The following is a 23749-nucleotide window of genomic DNA, read 5'->3' on the forward strand; positions in this document are numbered from 1 at the left end:
CCAGGCACTGAGGCCCTATGAAGTTTGTATGTCCTGCGTGTGCTCACACGCGCGTTCAAAGGGACCCACATGCAATGATCATACGCTGTGTGATGTACCCGTGTTGTTTCTGAGCACAGCGGCGTGGTGTGAAGTCGGGTCTCTCTGCTGCTCATCCCCTCACTCTTGTTTTCCACGGATCACTCTCCTCTCCTGCACGTCACCGTCTGTCTCACCACCTCCGCCTCTTCATCTCTCTCCCAGACAGTGACCTTGCTATCACCCAATTCACACTCCATCCATCTCAGTCTCTCTCTTTCACTCGCTCTCGCTCAACCTCCCTCACCTGCTCGTCCTCCTCACTCTTCTCACCGCGCTCATCATTTTTTCTCCACCTCACTCCTCCTCTCATCTTCCATTTCTCAGGGGCAGTTTTGTGTAATTAAGTCCATGCTAGTGCAGTTGGTACGCTAGCTTTGCCACCCTGACGGCCAAATTAAAAATTGATTTCTTCGACTGATTCCATGCACTGGATGAATGCTCTCGCCCTCCTCCTCGCCCTCGCTCTCTTTCACCCTCTCTCCCGTCCTGCCCTCCCGACTTCATATTGATGCTCTATCTCTTTGTCTGCAGCTTCCTCCTGCTCTCACCTTTGTTGAATGATGACATTTTCGCGAGCCACCCATCACCCTGACTCATTCCCCCACTGACCACGAATCAGACTTTGTAGTTAGAATGGTCCTTTGCCCTTTACAGTCATATTTGCTTATCACCAAGGCAGCAGCTATATTAAGTGGTAATGCTGACAATAATCAGAACTTGTCAGAAATTCAAGTTGATAAAATATGTGTTAAATTAGGATTGATTGGTGGATTGTCTTTGAATCTATTACAGCACCCGTACAAAAACAGAAAGTGTATGTGTTTTTTGTACATTTATAACCCCAAGAAAACCAAGAAAAAAAAGCTGATTATATTTATCCTGCCTACCTGCAGGGTTTGGGATTTGCTGGGTTTCTCAATGGCAAAACAAATCAATGGAGTCACCCCTGAGGAAGGCTTTGGCTCTGCTTTAGTCGTACCATTAGAACAGTGAAGGCACAAGTCATGAGTCCATGTCGGGGCCCCACACGGTTTGATTTTCCAAGGATCAGTGAAGTTAAACCTGCAAAAAAACACCCCGCGGCTCTGCTGCCCATGTCAATGAATTCAAAAAGCCGGGAGTGAAAAATCAAATCAAAGAAGGGTCAGATACCTTGATGCTAGACATTATTAAACTTTTGCGAGAGCTCTATTTATTAGTGAACAAAGCCAGCGAGCTTCCAGTGGGCAGTTTGACTTGTTAGATGAGCTGTTGTGACCTACCCTCCCAATATTGAAGAGGACATATTACAAAGTGTCTGTGTAAAGCCAGACAGCCGCAAGGGATGGAGATATGATGGAAAGGCTTATGGTCTAGATGAGTCAGCACATGCCTTTTAATAGAAACCCCTTAGATCGTCTCGATTATTTGCTTTACAAAGGCACTGAATACTTGCTACACTTCTCCGAGTAGGACCCTGCATGCCTCTCGCTCTTTAATGGATCCACTCTGTACCTCCGACCATCTTCTCCTGCCTCCCTTGTGACTTAACACCTCTCCCTTGTATTCTCCCACCATCTTTTACCGACTGCCATTAGCCTAATGCTGCCCCTGGCTACTCCTCTCCTCTCGTTCACACTGGAAAATGACACATTTCATACCCGGCAATGCTGCTGTAGCATATTTATCAACTGGAATGCCAGTAGAGTGCAAACCTCCACCAAGGCCAAACAGCCCCTTATGAAACCCCATTCAAATTCACTACATGCAAGTTGTGATCTGGATCTGCACCACCAGTCCCCTAAACCTGCCTGATTTTAAAGGAATCTTAATCTTAATTTTTCTCATCAAGATCAATTAATTATTCTGTGAGAAATCGATGATATGCAATGTAAAATAAGTAAAAATATAGGCTCTTTTGGTTAAACCATTTGCATCCTTCCACCAAGTTTAGTTACACAACATAAAACAAAAACATAACCTCCTTGGTACAGTTAATTATCATTGACCTAAGAATTAACTGACAGAAAATGTCCTAACCATTAAGGTTATGGATCATCCTCTTTGACACACACTCACAGCTTTTGAGAAGAACGTGGACCAGATTGTTTAATTGGTCTATTGACACTTCTCATTGGCCCGGGTGTGAGTCATTTGAGTGTGCAAATAAAGAGTGATTTTATCCAGAAAAGCTTAGATTTCGGTTGGTATTCTCAATTAATCATCACAGCCATGTTGCAGGTACAAACTGACCCTTGAGTCATGGTGCAGCCTGTTTCCTGCTTTCAATCCTGCATCATCTTTTCATACAAGCTGTCTGTTCAAGCTGTTCTCTAAAATCATTACACCAGGCACTGCAGAACATGGATCATCAAAAATAAATACCTAAAAATAAATAAAGTCTAAATAAATATTCCCCTTCCTCCCTCTGCCTATTCTGTCTTCCACCTACTCCTCTCTGTCTCTAACACCTTAATCTAGGCAAGATCACACCTTATTAAATGCCATTTTTTTCGCTATCATGGCTAATTACCAGGAATAATCTCTGCTAATGACGACAGGATGAGATGTGCAGTACATGTGGCAGCATGGCCAATGTGGGAGATAACTGAAGGAAGACTTAGGTTCAAGAATAACCCAGCACATCTGTGTTCTCATGCTCCATTCTGTGCCTGTGCGTAGGCGTGGTGCTTGACAGAGAGGGAGAGAGAGAGGATACATGTGAAAAATCGAGTTGGAGGGTATTGGAACAAGACACTTTGAAAGACAATGAGGAATGACATCAGCGGTGTGGTGAAATTAGATAGTAAAAAACCAATACGGCGAACCACATCGCACGAGACGAGACACTCAGTGGTGCAAATATGACCAACAGACCAGCGGTGAAAAAAACACAAGAGTAACTTAATATTCAGATAATAATTCAGCACTATGTCTTCCTCTCAATTTTCAGGGTAGGAAGTTGTTTTCTGGTTTGATGAAACAAGATGAGGATCGTTAAGAAGTAAGATGTAGGAAAGAATCCATATTCTATCAGTGGATCTAGAGATGTCTCATAATTTCACCCCTAATATAATGGAACTGGATTTGACGGCTGCATCGCTGTGTGTCAGTGGTGTCTGTTGTTCACACAGGGAGCCACATCTGGTTTGTGGTATGACTAGTGTATATCCTCAAATAAAAGTATAGGTCAACTAAATGCCAGGACTCTACAGTATGGAGCCAAGCATTTTCAGATCCTGCAATAAATAAAAAAAGTTAATGGATTCAGTCTACAGAGACGCTGGAATGCTTTTACTTTGAAACAGGTACAGGAAGTGTTGCGAATGATTATGTTGTGACATGTTCAACAGATAGACATGGAATCGGTGGTGGAGGATTATTTCCACTCAATTTTTGCTGTGAACTGCTCATGCATCCAGTGAGGCCCTGGTGTAATGTTCATGCGTAACGATCAGAGATACGTTTCCAATCTCTCTGCCAGGGTGTAGTCAACCAAAAGAAATAGATCCTACTGGTTTTCTAAATCAATATAAAACAATGTGTTGTGAATTGAAAGAGTTGAGTAATGAAATTTCACAGGGCCAGTCATGGGGAACCAGGGATGTGGGCCTTGCTGTTATCAAAGAAACAGTGTTTAGCTCTGAACATACGAGCAGGATACTCTCTCTATATCACACACACACACAAAATACTGTCTGCAGAGTGCTCAACAGATAAAAGGAGAAGTGAAACTATGAAAGACAAGAATAATTTACTTTACCTTTTGCACTTAATCCATTATGAAGTGAGGAATAGACACACAGTTTTAGCCGAAACTATGGAGCCGTGTTTCATCAAAGGCTGTCAGAGCCATTTGCATTACGGCTGCAGGCAACATGTCCCTGTGTCTGGAAATCCCCTGGAGCCTTTTTAATTTTTTTTACCCATTTATTTTTTTCTGCTACGACAAATAGTTTTTACGTTACATGGATTCGACGGAGATGAGGGAGTTTCCATGGCAGTGATCAGAGCTGGACGCACTCAGAATGCTGAGAAACCCACACCACCACAACACTCACAGACATCAGTAGAATCAATGAAAGCTCGCCCTGGGCAACTTGTTAGTCCCAAGTGGTTTCTCTGTGATTACATTTTTTGTGTGAATGATTTTATTACCAATTCATGCAACGTCAGTAAGTGGATCACTCATCTGACTTAAGTTTCTTGTTATAGAGGAATGTGGGCTGAAGATTGAAAATCAGCTCCTGTAGGGAGTTGTGTCAATGCTGTCGTAACACTCCTGCTCCAAAAAAACTTGTGTATTGCATTCACGTTTTGATTCATTGTCTCCACTTGCTGACGAGCTTTCTCAGCAGCATCTTTAAATGACACTGGAGCGTCATTTTAGCGATTAGGATGCATGGCCAGGCTCTCACTATTGTGGACAGGATGTTCTTCTCTCATGCAGCTCTATTCTGTGTGAATGCTATTGAAACCTTTTCTAAAACAATAATGATATTCTACATGTCGTATTTGAAACCACAATCTTGCTAGTTTATTCAGAATTATAACCTTGGAACTATTTGTTGTCTCTGCCGTCCAGGTGGTCTACAAGAACAACGATTTTAAGCTGGAGCTCTCACGGCTGGCCATCGAGCGCGACCCTAAGATCAGCCTGAACGGTGACCTGGTGTTCCGCTGCGAGGACGTGGCAGCCCTAGACCCTGTCACCTTCGAGACCCCCGAGTCCTTCATCTCCTTGCCCAAGTGGAACACCAAGAAGACGGGCTCCATCTCCTTTGACTTCCGCACGACGGAGCCCAGCGGCCTCCTGCTCTTCAGCCACGGCCGTCCCCCGAGTCCCAAAGAGCAGAAGCCCGGTCGGGAGCTGAAGACAGATTACTTTGCCATGGAGCTGCTGGACGGGTATATGTACCTGCTGATCGATATGGGCTCCGGGAAAACGAAGCTGAAGGCCAGCAACAAGAAGGTCAATGATGGTGAATGGTGCCATGTGGATTTCCAGAGGGAAGGAAGGAAAGGTGAGGGCTGCACATCATCTAGAAATCTGTGTTATTGGATGTTAAGTTATTCACATTCATCATCTGCATTTTGTACCCATTCCTGGCATGACTATCAATAACAACACTGGCATTGCTTATGACCTCTTTCACAATAGTTCATCTCGGAAATTCAGTCATTTTGTATTTTGGCAGATCTGTGCCTTTTTACAATGTGTCAACACCCTGCGTGCCACACATGCATTGGCAGTTTTACAATTGCTTTTCAAAATAGTGTTGCTGGTATTTTACAAAGCCAGCAATATGCTTGTGTACTATTATACTCAATCTGTTACTTAGGTTTTATTTTGTAGTTCCCATGGGCAGCAGATTGAAGGGTCACATTAAAGCTATTAAAGCTTCATCAGTGACAGCAGAAGAACAGACTGACTTGATTTTGGCATATTCTAAATCTCCATCGCTCTTTATGCCAGTCCAAGCACGTACTATTAATGATACATCCAGTGTTATTTATGAATGTAAGTTTATTGTTCATACCTGCGTGGTGCACTCTGATGACTCCGCCTGCATGTGGGCACAACAGGAGCATTGTGCTTCAGTGTGCAGTGTCTGATGAATGATCTGTAGGTGGGCAAGCACCTTGGACATTATATCTCACCCTAATGGCGTCTTCTAATGAGGAAGGGTGTGGATGAGTGTCTGCGTGTGTGCACGCATGCATATGATCTCACCGCTGCTCCCGCTGTAATTGGCTTTTAATAGAAAATTAAGACGGAGTCGTTAATCACAGAACGGGAGAGAGCCTTTTGTTTCACACACTCCCTGCTGCATTCTGCTTCCCTTCTCCTCCATTTAGCCTATTACAGACACATCAGACACACACACACACACACACACACACACATACACACACACACACACACACACACACACACAGGCTAACACACTACTGTCTTCTTTTCTCCATGTCTTTTGTTTTTCTGGTCCGGGTCCTCAAATTATCCACTTACAGCCCCTCTCAGCCGTCCATTCACTTACTCACCCTCTCACTCATCCACTCTGCTCCCCACAAACACACCCACCCATCCACATCACACGTTTCAACCATTTTCACTGTCTCTTTGAGTCATTAAGACACACTTTCATTCATCTGCTGAATACAAGAAGCATGTCACAATTTGATCAAGATGTCCTGTGACATTGTACAATATTTGCGTTTCTGTCTCTCAGGATCTATCTCAGTAAACAGCCGCAGCATGCCCTTCAGCTCCCCAGAGGGCAGTGAAATCCTGGACCTGGACAGTGATATGTTCCTGGGCGGGCTGCCGGAGTTTAAGACCGACCTCATCCTGCCGCCAGAGGTTTGGACAGCGCTGCTGAACTACGGCTACGTGGGCTGCGTCCGCGATCTCTTTATCGACGGCAAGAGCCGCGATGTCCGCCGCCTGGCTGAGATCCAGAGTGCGCTGGGTGTGAGCAGCTTCTGCACGCGGGAGCTTCAAAAGCGCTGCAGCAGCACTCCGTGTGGCAATGGAGGTCTGTGCAAAGAGGGCTGGAACCGCTACATATGCGATTGTACCAGCACTGGATACCTGGGCACCAACTGTGAGATAGGTAAGGAACGTGAAAGATGTCTGAGGAGATCCCTAACCCAAATGGCAATTTCTCAACCCCAAACCAGACACACCAAATGGCACAGGAACTTCTCTTATCCCCCTTTTGCTCTGGTCAGAAAACCCACTAACACCCAGTAACATCTGGAGTTCTGTCTGCATAGGGCATGGATTCAAACTGCATTCGGTCCCGGCTCTAATGACTTTGCAATAACACTAATCGGCTCCGGCTCTGATTGGCAGTGATGTAGTGAACACATTAGTTTGGCAAGACAGCGAAGTGACGTTGAACATGACGCACCAGGTGAAAGAAAGAAAGAAAGAAAGAAAGAAAGAAAGAAAGAAAGAAAGAAAGAAAGAAAGAAAGAAAGAAAGAAAGAAAGAAAAGAAAAGCCAACTCCAATTCTGGCAACGTAAAGGTTATTTGTTATTTGCCTGTTTACCCACTCATTTTGATGTAAAAGAGTTATGACAGTGAAGCAAATCATCACCTCTCATAATCAAAGAGACATGCTTAACATTGGTTAAGTGTAAACACCTTATGTCTTACACTCCATCCAATAAACCAGAGCAGGGAAACAAGGGTAGAATGAGCATTTCGGCACGTACCACAATGCACTGCCTTGTATTTGACACAACCAAGCAGCTGCTGTAGTGTAGGAGCAAGAGCTCCACAGGGAGCTGTGTGTGAACCAAGTGCCACACGAGCCTGGGAGGAGGGAGGGTGTCGAGACTGAAGCACTGAGAGGATGGCAGCAGCGAGTCAGAGCAGCCAGGCCTACTACCGCCATCTGTGCCAGCCATGCAAACCCAGGTGGTGCGAGGTGAGCTAGTCAAACAGCACCACGTACGTCTGATTCCTCCCAATTAGCCACAGACGCCTCACTTCATGGTTCGTCTTTGCACGTCCGTGGGGCTGAGTGAGCCATGACAGTCCGGGATTGTGAGGGACAAGGAGGGTAATGAGGGAAGGAGAAATGGGATTCGAATCAGGTCGGTGCAGGTAGAGGATGAAACGTCTTTATTTTGAAGGCTGCTGTTTTTACGGTTTCCCAGGTGGCAAGAGTGGCTTTTTACTGATGCTCCTCTGCCATCTAGTGGAGTGCTGTGTTACTGCAGCATGTGGCAGCGAGCACTGTTCTAATAACCAACCAATTCTTTCTCCATCAGTAGACTGAGTGCATAGATTAACTGAGTGTAGGGGCAATCAATGATATTGACTAGACGAAGAAAACCTCAAGGATATTACAGGATTCCTCCAAGGCACATCAAATTAAAATCATCGTTGGTGTTTTGAGGAGGGGCCAGGGCGATAATGAATATGCTTTATGAACTATGGATTAGTTTGATAACTGAGAGAATTATTCTACATTTCATCCCATTTTTTGGTATGTCTGATTTAGTCATTACTGTGTTTACCAGTTGACTCCAGGGAGTTCCCTGCATCTTTAAACATTGTGTTTCTGCACGTTCAGAAACCTAAATTTGTGAATTACCCCTGTGACAGCTACTCATGTTAGCCTGTGGTGAGACATATTGATCCACATGAAAAATTATGATTACTCCTCTGGGATGTGTCACTCTACACAGCAGTCTGCTCCTGGCATGGCTGCATCTAAGGGTGTAACCATCGTTGTACCGACTGTGGACACGATGACTCAGGAACCAGCTGCTCTTGTCTGGTCTGATTCTAGATTGTGTATATGTCCGTTTTATGTTCCTCTCTTCTAACAATCAGTGTTTTCAATTTGTGCTTCGGGAAGTTGATGTGTAATTTGATGAAAATATAATGTTCATGTAAGAAGTCCCGAGCATATTCCCCGCACTTAAAAACAGCAGCTTGACACAAGTGAAGACAGAATTACATGTATCAGGGAAATTACACAGTTAAAGGTGCAATTACTAAAACATAAAAAGTGACAAAGGGCCTGGAGGAGCTGTCTACGCGCTGTCAAACTTCGTATTAATCCTCTTTCTTGCCTGAGAAACACAGGAATGATTTATATCATCTTTTGATGGATTTGCTAAAATTCATCTTTCTCACTGAATGTTCTCCTGATATTATAGATGTATTAAAATACATAAGACATCTAAATATATACTCATTTTGACCTATATATCATTGTGTATTACTTTAATTTAAATCTGATAAATAAAGTGTAACGATAGGTTAATATAATGACACATATTTGAAGATCCATTTATTCTGAAGGAAGTTTGGACTTCATCTCTTGTGGGGGGTTTTCAGTGTCATTAGATTTGTCAAGTGGTTTCAATTGGATGTGTGGAATATTGGCAGTTGAGGGGGATACGGTGGTACAGTGGTCAGCAAGGTCCCACAAGGTTCCTGATTTGAATCCTTGTTTTGCAAGGGTCTTTCTTTGTAGAGTTAGCATGTTTAATCCCCATCAGAAAGGGAGATTTGGTGATTTTGTGATGGGTTGTTTGTCATATACTAGTGACCTGACCAGGGTGAACCCCTACACTTGCCCATCCCCCCTTTGACCCTCAAACGAATGGATAGATACATATGTGATATCCTTTTCTGATTATTTCTTATTCTCTGCTCCACTCTGAGCATTCCCTCCTTTGTCATGAGTTATACCCACTTTCTCACTGCACTGTCCTCTCCTTCACCCCTGCGCAGAGGCGACGGTGCTGAGTTACGATGGCAGTATGTACCTGAAGATCATCATGCCAGTCACCATGCACACGGAGGCCGAGGATGTGGTGCTGCGCTTCATGTCTCAGCGGGCCTACGGCCTGCTTATGGCCTCCACCTCCAAGGAGTCGGCAGACACCCTGCGCCTGGAGCTGGACGGAGGCCGAGTCAAGCTCACCGTGAACCTCGGTAGGCCACTGTGATTCATGGCACATGTCCCTGCTAACCTTTCCCTCAGCATCCCCCTGTCTCTTCATCTTCATGCTGTCTCTTAGCATCATTTACTGCTGAACTTGAAGGAATGGTTTGGCATTTGTTTTTATTTTTCTATTGTTTTTGGGTGGGAAAAAGCTTCTAAATTTGTCCCTCAGTTTCATCAGTTTTGTCTAAAAGAACATATTTTATTACATGTATTGGGTGAAGATGGCAGTATAGTAAGCTAAAAAGCTAACGTATACCCATTATTACCCACCAGCTTACATTAGGAATGCTGAACATTCTCAAAAGCTATAATTAATTAAGAAAAACTGAGGAATGAATAGAGAAACCTCTCCTCCACAATTTGATAAAGTGCCTGCTGCCACGAGATAAAAGCAAAAGAATGTAAAGTGAAATGAGGAGGAATCCCCGGAACAGTTATCTCACCCACTGTGGGGAGCAACCTTGCAGTCATTTCTGTTCCATATTCGTTGACCCCTCATCCTTCCCCCTCTCTTCCTCATTCATTGTCTTCTTTTTGTTCCCTGTGAAGCCCCCCAGCACCTCCTCTCGCTATAAAGCTCCGTCTGTAAAGCGCCGTCCTGGGCCCCACCCGGAGCCTGAACCCACTAACCTGTCTCTACAAACTTCAAGGTGGCCTTGCTCCTGTCTTGCTCCTCCTCACGGTCCTGCTCTATTCCACTTAGTTGTGGAGCTATGTGAAAGGCTGGTCTGGTCCACTTGTGCCCAGAGGCTGTGCTAAGTGAAGATACACACCCTCATCATTGGTAATTACACATCAGTTTAAAGTGGATGTAAAGAGGTCTGAAAGGCAATCTTGGAGAGGAGAAGGTCAGTGAAATTGTAGAGCGAGGCTTGCAAGATGGATGGTTCCGTAGAGAGAGCGAATGCATTCCCTCTTATAACCGGCTTCGTGAATGCAGACCTTTTGACTTATTAAAATTTCATTGCGATGAATATTAGCGCCCTGGGGAGGATGGGTATGACCTTCCAGCTCTGGATACTTTAAGTCTGTCCTGATCCCTCTGAAGGAGAAGACTTTCAGCAGTGAGCGAGGAGGAGCGTGACAGAGGTGCACCCTTGAAAATAGGAGTTTAAGCCACCGTAGAGACAGGAAACAGGTGGTGGGATAAACAAAGGTGGACGTTCCTCTTTTTCTATTTCTCTCTCTGTCTCTTTTCTCTCTCTGTCTTGCTCTTCCTCTTTTCTCCTCTCGCTCATAATCACCCCCAAGTGGCCATGACTCAAAAGATGGAACTTTTCATCCCTTCAATGGCCTTTATGTCTGCGGCCTTCGGATCAAACAGTCAGAGAGACCGACTCACAGCTGCAGGTGACTAAAGCTCCACACGGGGCCACAGACCTATTAGAAATCCCCATCTAATATATAAAGTCTTGAAATTAATTGTATAAAAGTCCCATCCCTCCACTTTTAATTGTGCTTAAATGACACCTCAAAAACACTACACAGCTCTCCTCAGGATGGTAAAACTGACTCCTGCAAGAAAATTAATTTACAACAAACATGAACCACATTTGACAATCAGCAGGGAATCCTCCATATCTCTTAAAGCTTAAGATAATGACGGTAACCTGTGCAGCATGTCAGCTGTCTGCCCGTCTAACACTGTCAGATGACACCTGGCATGGTCTGGTTACCACCTTGTATGTATTCCTCCCTAAAAAAACACAAGCAACCTACATATGTGGCCCGTAGATACATTTTGATGCACCAGTATTTATATCACGCCATATCTCTGCAAAGTGACGCCGGTCCCTGGCTGTTTGTGTCCACTATTCTGTAGCGGTTGACAGCTCGAGACCACAACCCAGCCACACTGCCACATGCACATGTAGCTCTCAACCACAAGATGGGGCAGAATAGTAGTAAACTAATTTCACGATGCAATTCTATGGGGGGGATAACAATTTGATTCTACAGCGACCCCTGTAAAGGGAGCCTCGGCTTGTAGTCTTTCTCCGCACTGCTTGTAGCAGGCAGTTCACAGCAGGGTGTTATTCCTTGTGGTTTGTGTGCACCAGGCATGAGGTGGCTGGGATGTGCAGATCACCCTTTCTTGTCATTTACACTGTTGGGTTTCTCGTCCACCAAAGTGCTGCAGAAGGCTTCTCAAACTGCCAGGGGAAAAAAAGGTGGAAATTAACGGGGGCACGACAACGTTGTGCTCTAGTGACAGCACAGCAGCTGCAGGTAGCAGGGATCTGAACACAGTGGGAGCATAATGGGCTTCACAGTGTTAATATACAATCCGCGTCAGGAAAGCAAACACCTGGTGTTATCATCATCTCATTTTGGTGAAAACTAGGTGATTTTGAAATTGTAGGCTCTATCTGAACTGGTTTATGAAGTTAACAGTATGTGCATTATATTAAGTGTGTATGTTATGATTTACAAGAGGAATTAAAGTAACAAGATTTTTGTTGTATATTATTATTATTAAAACAGAGAGAAACTAGATGAGGGTTCAGTCAGATGGTTTAAATACTTTACGCTTCATCCAGATAGAACCTTATGATTTCAAAAACACCAGATCCATTTTTAGATTGCCTCTTAAATCACATGAACTTTTTATTATGTGCTCATATACTAACAAGAGAGCACTTTGAATAGCTAGTAATTTTTATGATAAGAGCAGTGCCAACATGGATTCCTGCTGTCCTGCCGTAGAGATCCCACGGTGTGAGCCTAGTCTCCTGCGGTGCTTTGGGGGCAGTGGGTGGAAAGGGGGATGAATGATGGGACTGATGGAGGAAAAGGGTGATCCTGACTCAGAGTCTGTCCCCGGATGGTGGCCCCAGAGCAATGATTGTCTGCAGAATGTACCTTGAAGGATGTAAAATGTCTTTTTTTTTCTCTTTATCCTTTCTCTTCTTTCTTTCTTTTTGTCTCTCTCTCTCTTTGTCTTTTTTTTATTTTTTTTATTTCAACTCACCATTTCGCTCTCTCTCCCGCCAGATTGTATCAGGATAGACTGTAGCCTCAGTAAGTGGTTCTATCCATTTTTCCGACTAAAAAAAGCAATGTATCTGTCTATCTCATCTTATTCTGTGCAGTGGCCCTTTTCTGCTCGCTCCTGACCTCAATGATCAGTGACATTTCCATTCTTCCATATTTTATTTCATTCTAGTAAGCATTGGTTCATTATAGTAAGCATTGGTTCGTTTATTTTTTTCATTACATTCTCTCTCCATGCCATTTTTCATTTAGCCTTATTTCATTTAATATTTTTGTACAATGCATGATCTAAGTTGTAGTCTCCTTTTTCCATAAGTGCTGTCACTTTATTTTTCCTATTTTCTGTCACAGATTTAATTAATGTTTCACATGCATAATCATAAGTCGTTTTCGTCCCGCCGGCCAACAGCACTAGGACATCACTCCATTATTTTCCTGATAATTTCCCATTCTGTTCATTCCCATGTCAAAACACACATGCAGAAAAGGGCAACTTCACACTCTTCTGTCGGATTTTCTTGTTTTCTATAATGCGGCGCTGAGTCTCGGCTCCGCTCGGCCCCGCACGGCTGCACAGGCAGGTGCTGTTTCTTCTCTACGTGGGCCAAACTCTGGTTTGGTCCCAGAAAGCTAATTGCTTATCCGCTGAGAGGGGAGGCAGCACCTGTTTGTGTGTGTGTGTGAGTGCTTCATGTTTGGAGAAAGCTTGTGTTATCGTGCCCCGTGCTGACAGAATGATAGCAAACACTTATTTCTATCATGGCCTGTGACAGTTGAGCAACTAGCCCACAGGTAAGTGCTGCCAGCCCCCGATGACAGAAATGGAGAAAATCTCATGTTTGTGCTTGTGTGTTTTAAATGAATTAATTATTATATTGTGTTATAATCAAAATTATTATATTGTGTATTTTTATTTTTATTTATTTTTATTTTTTATAGTTCTCCTTTCTGTTGCAGTTTTTGTTTTCAGGTGAGCCCGTATTAATGGATTAATAACGGGCCGTTCAGTTATCCTTCAAAATGTTTACCCCCATCAATGCTGCTAAAACCTTTATCCTGATTATGTTTTCCTCTACACTTCACATCTATTGCACTTCTGTCCGTCCTGGGAGAGGGATCCCTCACATGTCGCGCCCTCTCTCTACGTATTTTTACCCTGTTAAAAGGGTTTTTAGAAGTTTTTCCTTACTCTTGTTGAGGGTTAAGGACAGAGGATGTCACACCATGTTAAAGACCTATGAGACAAATTGTGATTTGTGAATATGGGCTATACATATAACATTTAATTGATTGATTGATGGTGCGTGCGTGACAGCTCATAACCCACCACTTTCATAACTCTACTGGTGGCTTTATGAATTTCATGTATTAGTTGTGTGAGTTATTGGTGATAACCGTTAGTTTACAGTCAAAAGGATCAGGTTTAAATAAGGATCTGAGTTTGAAGTTAGATTATGGCTTCATGTAAAGGGCTTTGTTGTGGTATGGTGATGGTTAAATTTATAAAATGGTGTAGTCATTGGAGCTTATTTAGCCTCATACAGTTGGTTTGCATGTGCTCTGTGCCTTTTACTACATGTGCTGTGTGTAGGCACTTAAATGCACTTTAACGCTATATTTTTCCTGACTTCAAACACCTCCACGTTGCATGGAGGTGGCCTCAGTGCACGATGAATAACAACACTTGTTATATATGGAGAATCTGGCGTGACACACAATTCAAGCAATGCATTCAAGATGTCTATACCCAAGGTTAACCACTAGATGTCGGGCAAGCACTGGGGATATTATGTGATCTCTGCAGTAAGGGAGGAGAGAGAGAGGGAAGCTGTGTGTTTTTCTCCCACCTCAGGGATCTAAACCATTTCTGTTGGGCTTGTTAGACCCGGTGTAGATTGTGTTGGATTGTAACAAATCATGTATAAGGTGGTTGAGGTCACGACAGATTTATATTCTCTCCTTTTTTTGCCACTCAGTCTTGCATTGCTGCCAGCTTTACTCATAGAAATACAAATAACATTAGAAATGTTTTTCCTTAGTCATTATTTTCTGAAATTCGGCCATTGCGTTAAAACACTTACTTTTTTATTTTTTTTTATTTTTTTTTACAAGGAATGTTTTATAGTTAACCTTTATTTTTCAGAAAATCAGTGCACCAAGTCTCTACTGGTTGCCCCATGCACGTCGGTTTTCTTGCTTGTATTTACATTAGCAGCAGCGTGTAGCGGTAAACATTTATATCCCTTGCACATTAAAGTGAATTTGACCCAACTCTGCATATAGATGTTTACACTAGCCTGTGACTGCTGGATTAGGATATGAATTTCTGCATCCCACCCTAACTTTGACGTCACATCACTGCATCATAACATGTGCAAAGTACATGAAATGAACAATAAGATTAAATAATGATCATCTCGTCACTCTAATTGGGACCCAGCAGGTTATACTGTAACCATTTGGTACAAAAAGAGCTTCAGAAAATAGAGCTGAGGTTGTAATGCTGTACTGTTCACTATTGAACCTCTGACCTTTTTTTTATTTCTGGACTTTGTAGGGCTCTGCGAGGCTTAGGAAGTGATAGTTCAGCCCTGTGTTTTTATTGTGATACATTTTGACCCTGCTCTCCCCTTGTAATGCAACCAGACATTATATGGAGCAGAGCTGTAAGCCTTCTGCTGCATTCAGGTCAGGGTGTCGGGCTGATGATATCTGCTGGAAAGGTGGCCTTTCTGCAGCCGGCAACACCTTCTCTTAGCACCAGATTAGATTTGACACGACATATGGCCAGCATGTGGGGCACAAGTGGTCCATCTGCTAATGTCATACCCTTTGGCCTACCCTTTTTAGCAGACTTACACACAGTGTGTCTGTTTGTAGATAGAGTATCTGATCTGATCCCAGCTTAGTATGTAAGCATCGCTTACAAACAAAACCTAAAATAATACTCATAGAACTCATTCACACTTTAGATGAGTAGACATTCTGTGAAAAGGGCTGAATATGCTCTGCTTTTTGTGTTTACTAACGAAACCAGTGATATCAAGTTTTGTCACTTTTATATTAAGTTTAGTCTATACATTTTCTCTGCGCATGGCATTTTAAACACTTGGTTAAGGTTAGGGGAAGTAATGGTTAATCAAAAACATGACTGGGACGGGAACTCTGGTCAAATTTTGGGAAACCAAGATAATGTTTTTCTATGCAGAGCTCTTATACAATAAATGCAAAATACTCTTTTACATTCATATCATGGGTGATATGAAGACATTCCCGTCAACAGCAGCCTTTCATTTTAGTTTCTGAGCCTCAAAAGTTAAACATTCTCGTTTTAGTGGCTATGTATTAGATGGAACTTGTAGTGAGATATCTCTTCATCTTAAGTGCTCTCACCTTTTCCATTTTATTCTACGTCCATGTATAACCTAAAGTCTGAAAAGTCCATCTTCTTAGGAGTGAGGCCGGGCCTGAAGGTAATATGGGGTATGTGATAACAGTAATTTGACAAAAGATCCACCTTCAGTCTCTGTTACACTTCGTCTTTTTTGGTGGCTTAAACCCACTTGCACACCGGGCTTACTGCACACTTATCCTGCTCTAGAGTGAATAAAAGTACCACTAACCTCCTAGTACGTTATCTTGGAAAATTTGCCTCAGCATTTGTATCAATATCTCCTCATTGCATAGGTAATGGTTGGAGGTGAAGATCGTACAGAGATAGGCAACCGGACAAGCTTTCACAGACATCTCTCTTTAAATTAGAGCTATTGGTTATCTGAGAGAATGACTTATCGGTGTCATCTTCTTCAGCTGAAACAAAAATAACAATAAAATAGTTGTATTCGCAGTCTAGTAGTTTGAGGCTACCACTCCTACGAGGGATTGAAGAGACCCCCTTCCGTTAAGGGGCAATACTCATTATTGCAGAGTGCCAGCTCCTCAGCAGGAGTGTACTCCAGTGTAGGGTCTGCTCCTGTCTGCCATTTAATTGTACTTTTGTACATCAGTATCATCCTACAACAGAGGCTGACTGAGGCACTGCAACCATGTACGCGATGTACTGATAAAATATTAAGTAACCTACTGACTGCTTTGAACTATGCTTTTAGATTTATTATTTTATTCACTTCCAAATACATTTTGAGAACACATGGGTTGCTGTTGTAATAATGAGGCTAATCTTGCAATGCCATAAGAATACATCTGAGCAACACTTTCATTCAATATAATTAATTTAGTTAGATCTACTGATGCCTTAATAATAAGACTGTGACATGAAGTTATGCTATTAATCTACTTTAGGTATGTTCTGTATGTATAGTCTTGTGATGCTTTTTCTTTGGTTTGCTGTTTAGGTGGTTTGAGTCTCTACTGGTCTTTTGAGCTGTGGCAGCTGCTACTGCTCATGCAGACTACCAAAACCTTTGTGTTGTATACAAACAGCGTTTATGTTAGAGTGAATCATCACTTTGTGGACACTAGAAATTACCAAAGCAATGTGTTTCATGGGTTGAGTACTTATATACAGCATTGACAATATGGCTGATAGGTTTTGTATATTAATATTTTGACCAGTGGAATGAAATATTGAGTGTGGCTAACCATGCCTATGTGAGTACAAAACTAAACCTATCATGTTTATTGCAAGAGTCATATCAATATATAGGCAAATCAAACCATTTGGAAGGATGAGCAAAATCCTATTGATTTTCACTTAGTAGTAACTAAATACATCAGTATATTTTTTCCAATGACACACTACCTGTCCTATAATCAAGTCATTTCCTAGCTATGGAAGTGTATGTTCACATTTTATTCAGCGATGTCAAACCAATAAGTATAGCACAGTGATGAGTTTTAGGGCAAGATGATTCGTACATTACTCTCCAATATTGTCACTGATATATGCATTCCCACCAACACTGATGCTCATGGACGCAAGCACATGCATTCATAGATTCATCACTTGACACATAGTGAGCAGAGAAATGAATACACACACAGATAGGGAGCATATCTCTGTCACCTTCCTCAGTCTTTGCTGTTTGCCAGGATCTCAGCTGTCTCACTCCTCCCCATGTGTTCTCCATGGTCATGACTACTAAAATATGTAGCAGAGTTCATGTAACCCTGTATCAATTTCCACTGCAGATTAAGTACATGTGCTCAGAGACAGACCGTATCATGGCCTTTTTAAATTTGAAAGTATTTTGTGTTCACTCCAATTTGTATTGAATTGGGTTCTTATCTGCCGCCCCAGCGCCCTCATTTGTCTCAAAGCAGATGGCTCTCTTACTCTTACTCATACAAATATTGAATTTGAATGAGTTTCCAATAACTCACTTAAATCCTGAGTCATACCGGTCCAACTCAGCCAAATAGATGTCATAGATGGATTTGCAGTAGGCACTAGAATCTGCCCCCAGTACAACATCCTACAGTTTGTGAAGTTTAAGCATGTGTCAGAGTTAGACTGTATAACATTTATTTTGGATATGCTTGGATTGGGATTTTATTTTTTAGGTCAATTTAATGCTCCAATGGAGGTTAGCTCTCTTTATATTTAATGTTCATTTTATCCTCCAAAACTCTGGGCATAATGTGATGCAAAGGGCCAATAAGAAGTGTGTTCTTAACATATTGCCTTGGATATGTGCACCCTCAGAGTATGGCTGCACCATTAGATATAAATAGATTTATGTTACAAGCAATCTTCTAGGTCAGCGATGGATAACAGCAATTAGTTGCACATTTCCTACCAGTTAACAAGTTTGTCTTTAATTTAGAGTCGTCCGTGTGATACTAGCACACTGCTTAGCACCAGTGAGACAAATAATTATAGTGAATCAACACATAGGATATATGCAGCTCTTCCTAACAGTTGCCTAGCAGGTTGTCATACACCAGTCATTTTTCAACCACATGGAAATCAACATACACATAAATGCATGCATTGATGCAATATCATCTTCTTCTTCTTTGTTTGGTTTATTTGCGGGTGTCCACCAACGTCAAGGCCCATGATTCTTCTGGATCGACTTGTCTTCTTAACTCTCCGTCAACTTCAATACATTTCTACATATAATATCATATTTAGCTCTTTCCATGTTTTGATGCAAATGACCCAAATGCCTCATAAAATGTTAAACAGAAATGGCCTAATAAAAGTGCTTTGAAGCCTTTTTGAACTTCAAAGGAATAAGTAATGATAGCATTTTCCTAACAGTTGCAATGGCATGTGTAAGAGTTTGTGAACACACCCATGCACGCTAACTTACGTAAACATGTCTGCTAATGTTTACATTAAGATGACCTCTCGTTCTGTCACTATGCATAGTGTTGGTGTGATGATAGCAATTTATGTAAACTGGGGCCAGCTTCTGTCAGTATGTTCAAGTAGAATTTCAATAAGTTATTCATAATAGCCCACATGTATAAGGGAATGCGGTTCAGTAATCACAAACCATTCTTACAGTCTCAATTCTGCACTCTGGGTGATTGACCAACTGAGAATGTCCTAGTCGGCTGTTAACAATCTTTTATTAAACAGTTATTGACTTCCTCTATATTGCTTTTATTGTATTTATGTGAATACATTTTCTGAGATGCAGAATATTTTCATCTGTTTGTTGCTGTTAAAGCAGCTCAGGAGAGACAATCAGCCAAAACACTCCCGCTGTACGGAGTTTCACAAATGAGTCGACGAGCTGTTATTGCCAAGTACTGACAAATGGAAGGGCACTCCAGCTGAAGGACATGCTGGGAAGGTGATGGACCATAGTTGTATGAAAAACTTACAAAGCTTAGTCGTATATCATTTATATTACATTTTTTTAAAGCAGTGCTTTGTTCTGATTTAAGGCTCAGCAGCCTAAAAAACATTCCACAACTGTTTCACTGTCAAAGGCCCTTCAATGTTGAACCCAAAGGAGAGAGAAGTTTTAGCAGGACGGAGCGGGGGAGACAAAACCTACATTGACAACGAAGTGCAGGGGGTTGGTGAGTGCAGATAGATACTGATGTCCACTGACAGATGAACGAGTGGAAAGAGAATGAGACAAAGGCAGAAGAGGGAAACAGGGAAGACAGAGGTTATAAGTAATATCGGGTGAATGAAGAAGATCTAAGAAAGACGACACTGTGCCTTGTATCATTTCTTTTTCCATTTACTCCATCTTTTCTTCCTCCTGTCTGTGCTCTCTGAACTTTATAGACACCTGAGGCAATCTGCTTACTAGACCAAACAGAATGAGGAGATTTCCATCTCGCCTCAGTTTGTCTTGTAGGAATCGTCCCGACCAATCTCCACTGTTGACTTCTACTCTTGGCAATTTCAATTATTTATTACATAGAAAAGGTGGAAAAACGGTACATTCTGTATTTCGTCCTGGGGCCTGGTCTAGTATCGGGAGGCAGCCATGTTAAGGAAGACACTTTCTGCCCTCCTGGTCCACTGAACGGCTTGTGGAGCATTTTGGGCAGGAGGATAGCAAGCTTGTCTCTGTGTCTGCTGGGACCTGAACAGTGTGTGTCTGATTATACCTTTATTAGGGATGCACTTTTGGCCGACAAGTGGGTGAAATTTTACCAGATAAAATGTCATGATACAAGCATATTAAGTTCAGTTTTTACCTGTGTAATGGCCAATTGGGTTCAGACTTTAACAATTCACAAGGATTATAAATGACCTGGGAAGTAATTGTGACTGTTTGGTTGATCTGTTGTTGACGTTAGAGCTTTGAGTACAACCCACAATAGAACTATTGAGGAATTAGGAGATGGATGTAGCCCAGATAACACATATATATATCAGATGGTGAACAGTTTTATGAAATGTATTGCAGCTCTTTGTTCGTTTTCTGATTACTTTGTAATGTCCACTGTACATTTAGCATTATGTTAACGTACATGCAGTGGCAATGACTGACTTTACATTTTTCAGGGAAGGATATGGAGGTCCCCTGATTTGTCTTAACGCCCTAAGAATCACAGTTACAATAGTTGTATTATGTCAATATTTTTAAATAAGATTTAAAAAAGATGCTGTTTTAAAGTGTTTTAGCGCAACTGATGCTGAGGATTTCATGAAACCACTTATCGTTTTTGGAACTTGTGGAAGTGTTAGAAGAAAATCTCTTATGTATGAATTTATATATAAGCCCAAACACTTTTAGTTTAGGTACCATGGGAGCATGCAATCACTATTCCAACGAATAAACCTTAAGTGCTTATTCCTGGAATTGTAAAATACTGTTGTTTTCTCCATCAGTAGAAATAAAATGTCCCATTCCGCATTGGGTGGAATCTCCTTTTGCAATTGTTTTTCACAGATTTTTTGTTAACACAAAACAAAGATGTCGAAATTGTTCCGATATCAACAACTGCATTTAGAGCACTGCCTCTATTTTGAATTTGGATCTGGCAGCCTGATGGGCATAGCTTCAGTCCATGATCAGTCTGCCTCCTTGCAGCGCTGCATGGCACAAGCGACAGGTTAGATGTGGACTCATTACACCGACTCTAATGAGAGAACCCGCAACAGCCTGGAGCTGTCTAAGCCCATCCTGCCTTGCAGGACTGATGGCTATCCCATGGGGCCATCCCCTCCTGCCACAGCATGGTGGAAAATATGGTTTAAATCATAAATCAGCATTCCCCCCGGGACCTTTTTATAGAATGCTACGGTGCGAGATGTGAGCAGGGGGAAGGGGAAAAAAAAGAAACTGTGAGGACAAAGGAAACTGATAAGAAGCAGGCAATGGAGGGTGAGCATCAAAATGGAAAGTAAGGGGGGAGGTTGCAGATGGTAGTATGAAAGGGAAGAAGTGTGTTCCCTGTGTTTGAAGATCCAAAGGGAGCTCCAAAACTCTTGAGAGGAAGGGCAAAATGTATGATTTATTCCCGGCTTCACAAAATCAATCTGCTGTCCTCTCAACATCTTCCAGACTCAAATATGTCTTCCTGCGGTGGCCATCTGCAATTCCAGAGGCTATCAACAACGGTTATCTTGTCATGGATGCTAAAGCACCAGCACACCCCTCTTGCACATCGGCGAGAACAGTGGGAAAGAGAAAGTGTGTGGCCGCTGATAGCAGGCAGTGCATACAAATGTCTATATGCGAGAAAGCATCGCACACATATTTCTGCCTCAAAGTGGGACTCCCGTTGTCACACAAACACGAACGCAGTGGCTGCCTTATCTCAGTAATTGGTGCAGGGGGTCAGAGTGGCAGGCGTAGATAATCATGGCTGGGGGTCATAATCTGTTTGCTGCTACTCTCACTTCTTATTCGTCTTCTTTCATCGACCCCTCCCTTATCATCATAGCCTTACACACCCACACACAGTTTCATATTGGACACACTCTCGGCCACCTCCCATCTTTGTAGTCCCTGTTCGTGATGCAGCACCACGCTTGAGATGTTTTGGATGCTGCTGCGGGGGGGCAGTTTTGCTGTTGTGTCAGCATGCTATGGTGTCCTCAGCTGACTGCCAGATCCCCCACTTAACAATCCTCAGTCCCTTTCATACGCCCACAAAAAATACAGCCCTACAACCCTTCCACTCCCCTGAAAGAAATAGCTCTCTTTCACAGACGTATATGACACATAAAGTGCTAAAGAGAGCTGCTTTACGGGGGGGAAGGACTTGATGGATTAAACGTTGAAAAATGTGGGTTAGAATTGTGACAATGGTGAGTGGGAGGAAAGAAAAAACATAAATGTAGATATCTTGATGTAGATGTCTCCTTGCATTTTTATCAGAGTAATCTGCTCATATCTTTCATTTACATCACAGAAATTTTTTGCTGTTAGCATACAGCTACCATTTAGAACGGACACGTGCAGGCACACTCGCGTACACTCGCACACACATTCACACAAACACACCCAGCTTTTCATTAGATCTGCAGCGATAGGCCTCCACTCCTTTGAGATAGAAAACATGATATCTTAAGACGGGAGCCAAATGGCATTATCGTCAAAGGACGTCTTATCCTGATATCTCTGAAGAGCAAAGTCCTTCCTGTCTCTCGCCATAGAAACCATATTAACTTCTGCAGCCTTATATAACCTGCTGCTATTGGTCTTTGCTTTTACAGAAAAATATATTTTCCATTTGGGTCACTTTCCTCCATTGAGGAACTCTCAGCGCTCTCATAAACCACAAACCACAGCAGTAGAAAAGTAATTTTTTTCTATGTTGTGTGTGTATATAATAACCATTTGGTAAATTATCCTTTCTGCACAGTGACTGAGGAAATTCTATGTGGCGTGGCCGAAACAGACTCCATTCTGACTATTGCTTGACTCCTATTTAAACACGACTTTTTCAAATCTGAAAGTCAATGAAGGCAGTTAACACAGTTACTGGTCGTGAATCATGATGTCGCAGCCATGAGTTTCTATATAGGGCCTAATTTACATAATCCTTTGTCTTGTAGACACATGTATGAGAAACGAGTACTTTTACGGTTCGTTAAACAGGTTTTTCTCAACATTGAGTAAAGCACATCTTCTAGGACTTATTTTAAGATGTAAATGGAAAAGACCAGTGAACAATAATGTTGAATTAAACTGAGCACTAGACTGAAATTCACAGTTAAAACCCTTTTGTTTTACTCTTATGTGCACTTTCGTAATTTTAATGTGTATCATTGCTTACTTGTTAATTTCAAGGAGGCATATTAATCTTTTTTCGATATGAGATACTAAATAGAAGAGAAAAAAATGCTAATTTTAATCACTCAAAATTAGCCAAGAATAAATATTTGTCTGTGCTCACCGTGGCATATTTATTGTAAACATTTTTTTCATAAACCAAGGCCCATTCAAATCACAATGTGGCTGTGAGTAATAGACTTTAAGTTAATTAGTTAGTAGATATGTGGTCTTCTAATCAAAGCAAACAAGATTACCAGACAGTCACAAAGCAAAGAAGTGAAAATCATCCGAAGACCTTCCAGTGTGATTCATATTTATAAACTAAGCCATGTATCATTATCTGATTTCCATTTGAAAGTGAGGCCATGTTCTGCTCAATGGGAATTATTATGAACCGTAGGAAATGACACAGCCACCTGTAGTGTTGTAATTAACTTCAATAAATGTGTGAAATATATAAACAGTTTTGGCAGTGTTGGTGGCACTGAAGTAGCATAATCAGTCTATGATAACAAATCATACTTTTTATACGTCTTAATTTCCACTAAACA

General features: G+C 42.0%; 1 protein-coding gene across 3 annotated transcripts in view; it reads left to right on the plus strand.

Annotated features, from left to right (window-relative positions):
• Positions 1 to 23749, plus strand: part of nrxn2b (neurexin 2b) — a 533986-nt gene that overhangs the window by 213647 nt on the left and 296590 nt on the right. For all 3 annotated transcript variants that reach the window (XM_061066072.1, XM_061066073.1, XM_061066075.1), the window contains 4 exons: positions 4646 to 5084; positions 6294 to 6677; positions 9324 to 9527; positions 12535 to 12561. In XM_061066072.1, coding sequence (XP_060922055.1) covers positions 4646 to 5084; positions 6294 to 6677; positions 9324 to 9527; positions 12535 to 12561 — 1054 coding nt within the window. The remainder of the gene's footprint in view (positions 1 to 4645; positions 5085 to 6293; positions 6678 to 9323; positions 9528 to 12534; positions 12562 to 23749) is intronic.

This window comes from Limanda limanda, chromosome 22 (assembly GCF_963576545.1).
Source record: "Limanda limanda chromosome 22, fLimLim1.1, whole genome shotgun sequence".
NCBI classification, from domain to species: domain Eukaryota; kingdom Metazoa; phylum Chordata; class Actinopteri; order Pleuronectiformes; family Pleuronectidae; genus Limanda; species Limanda limanda.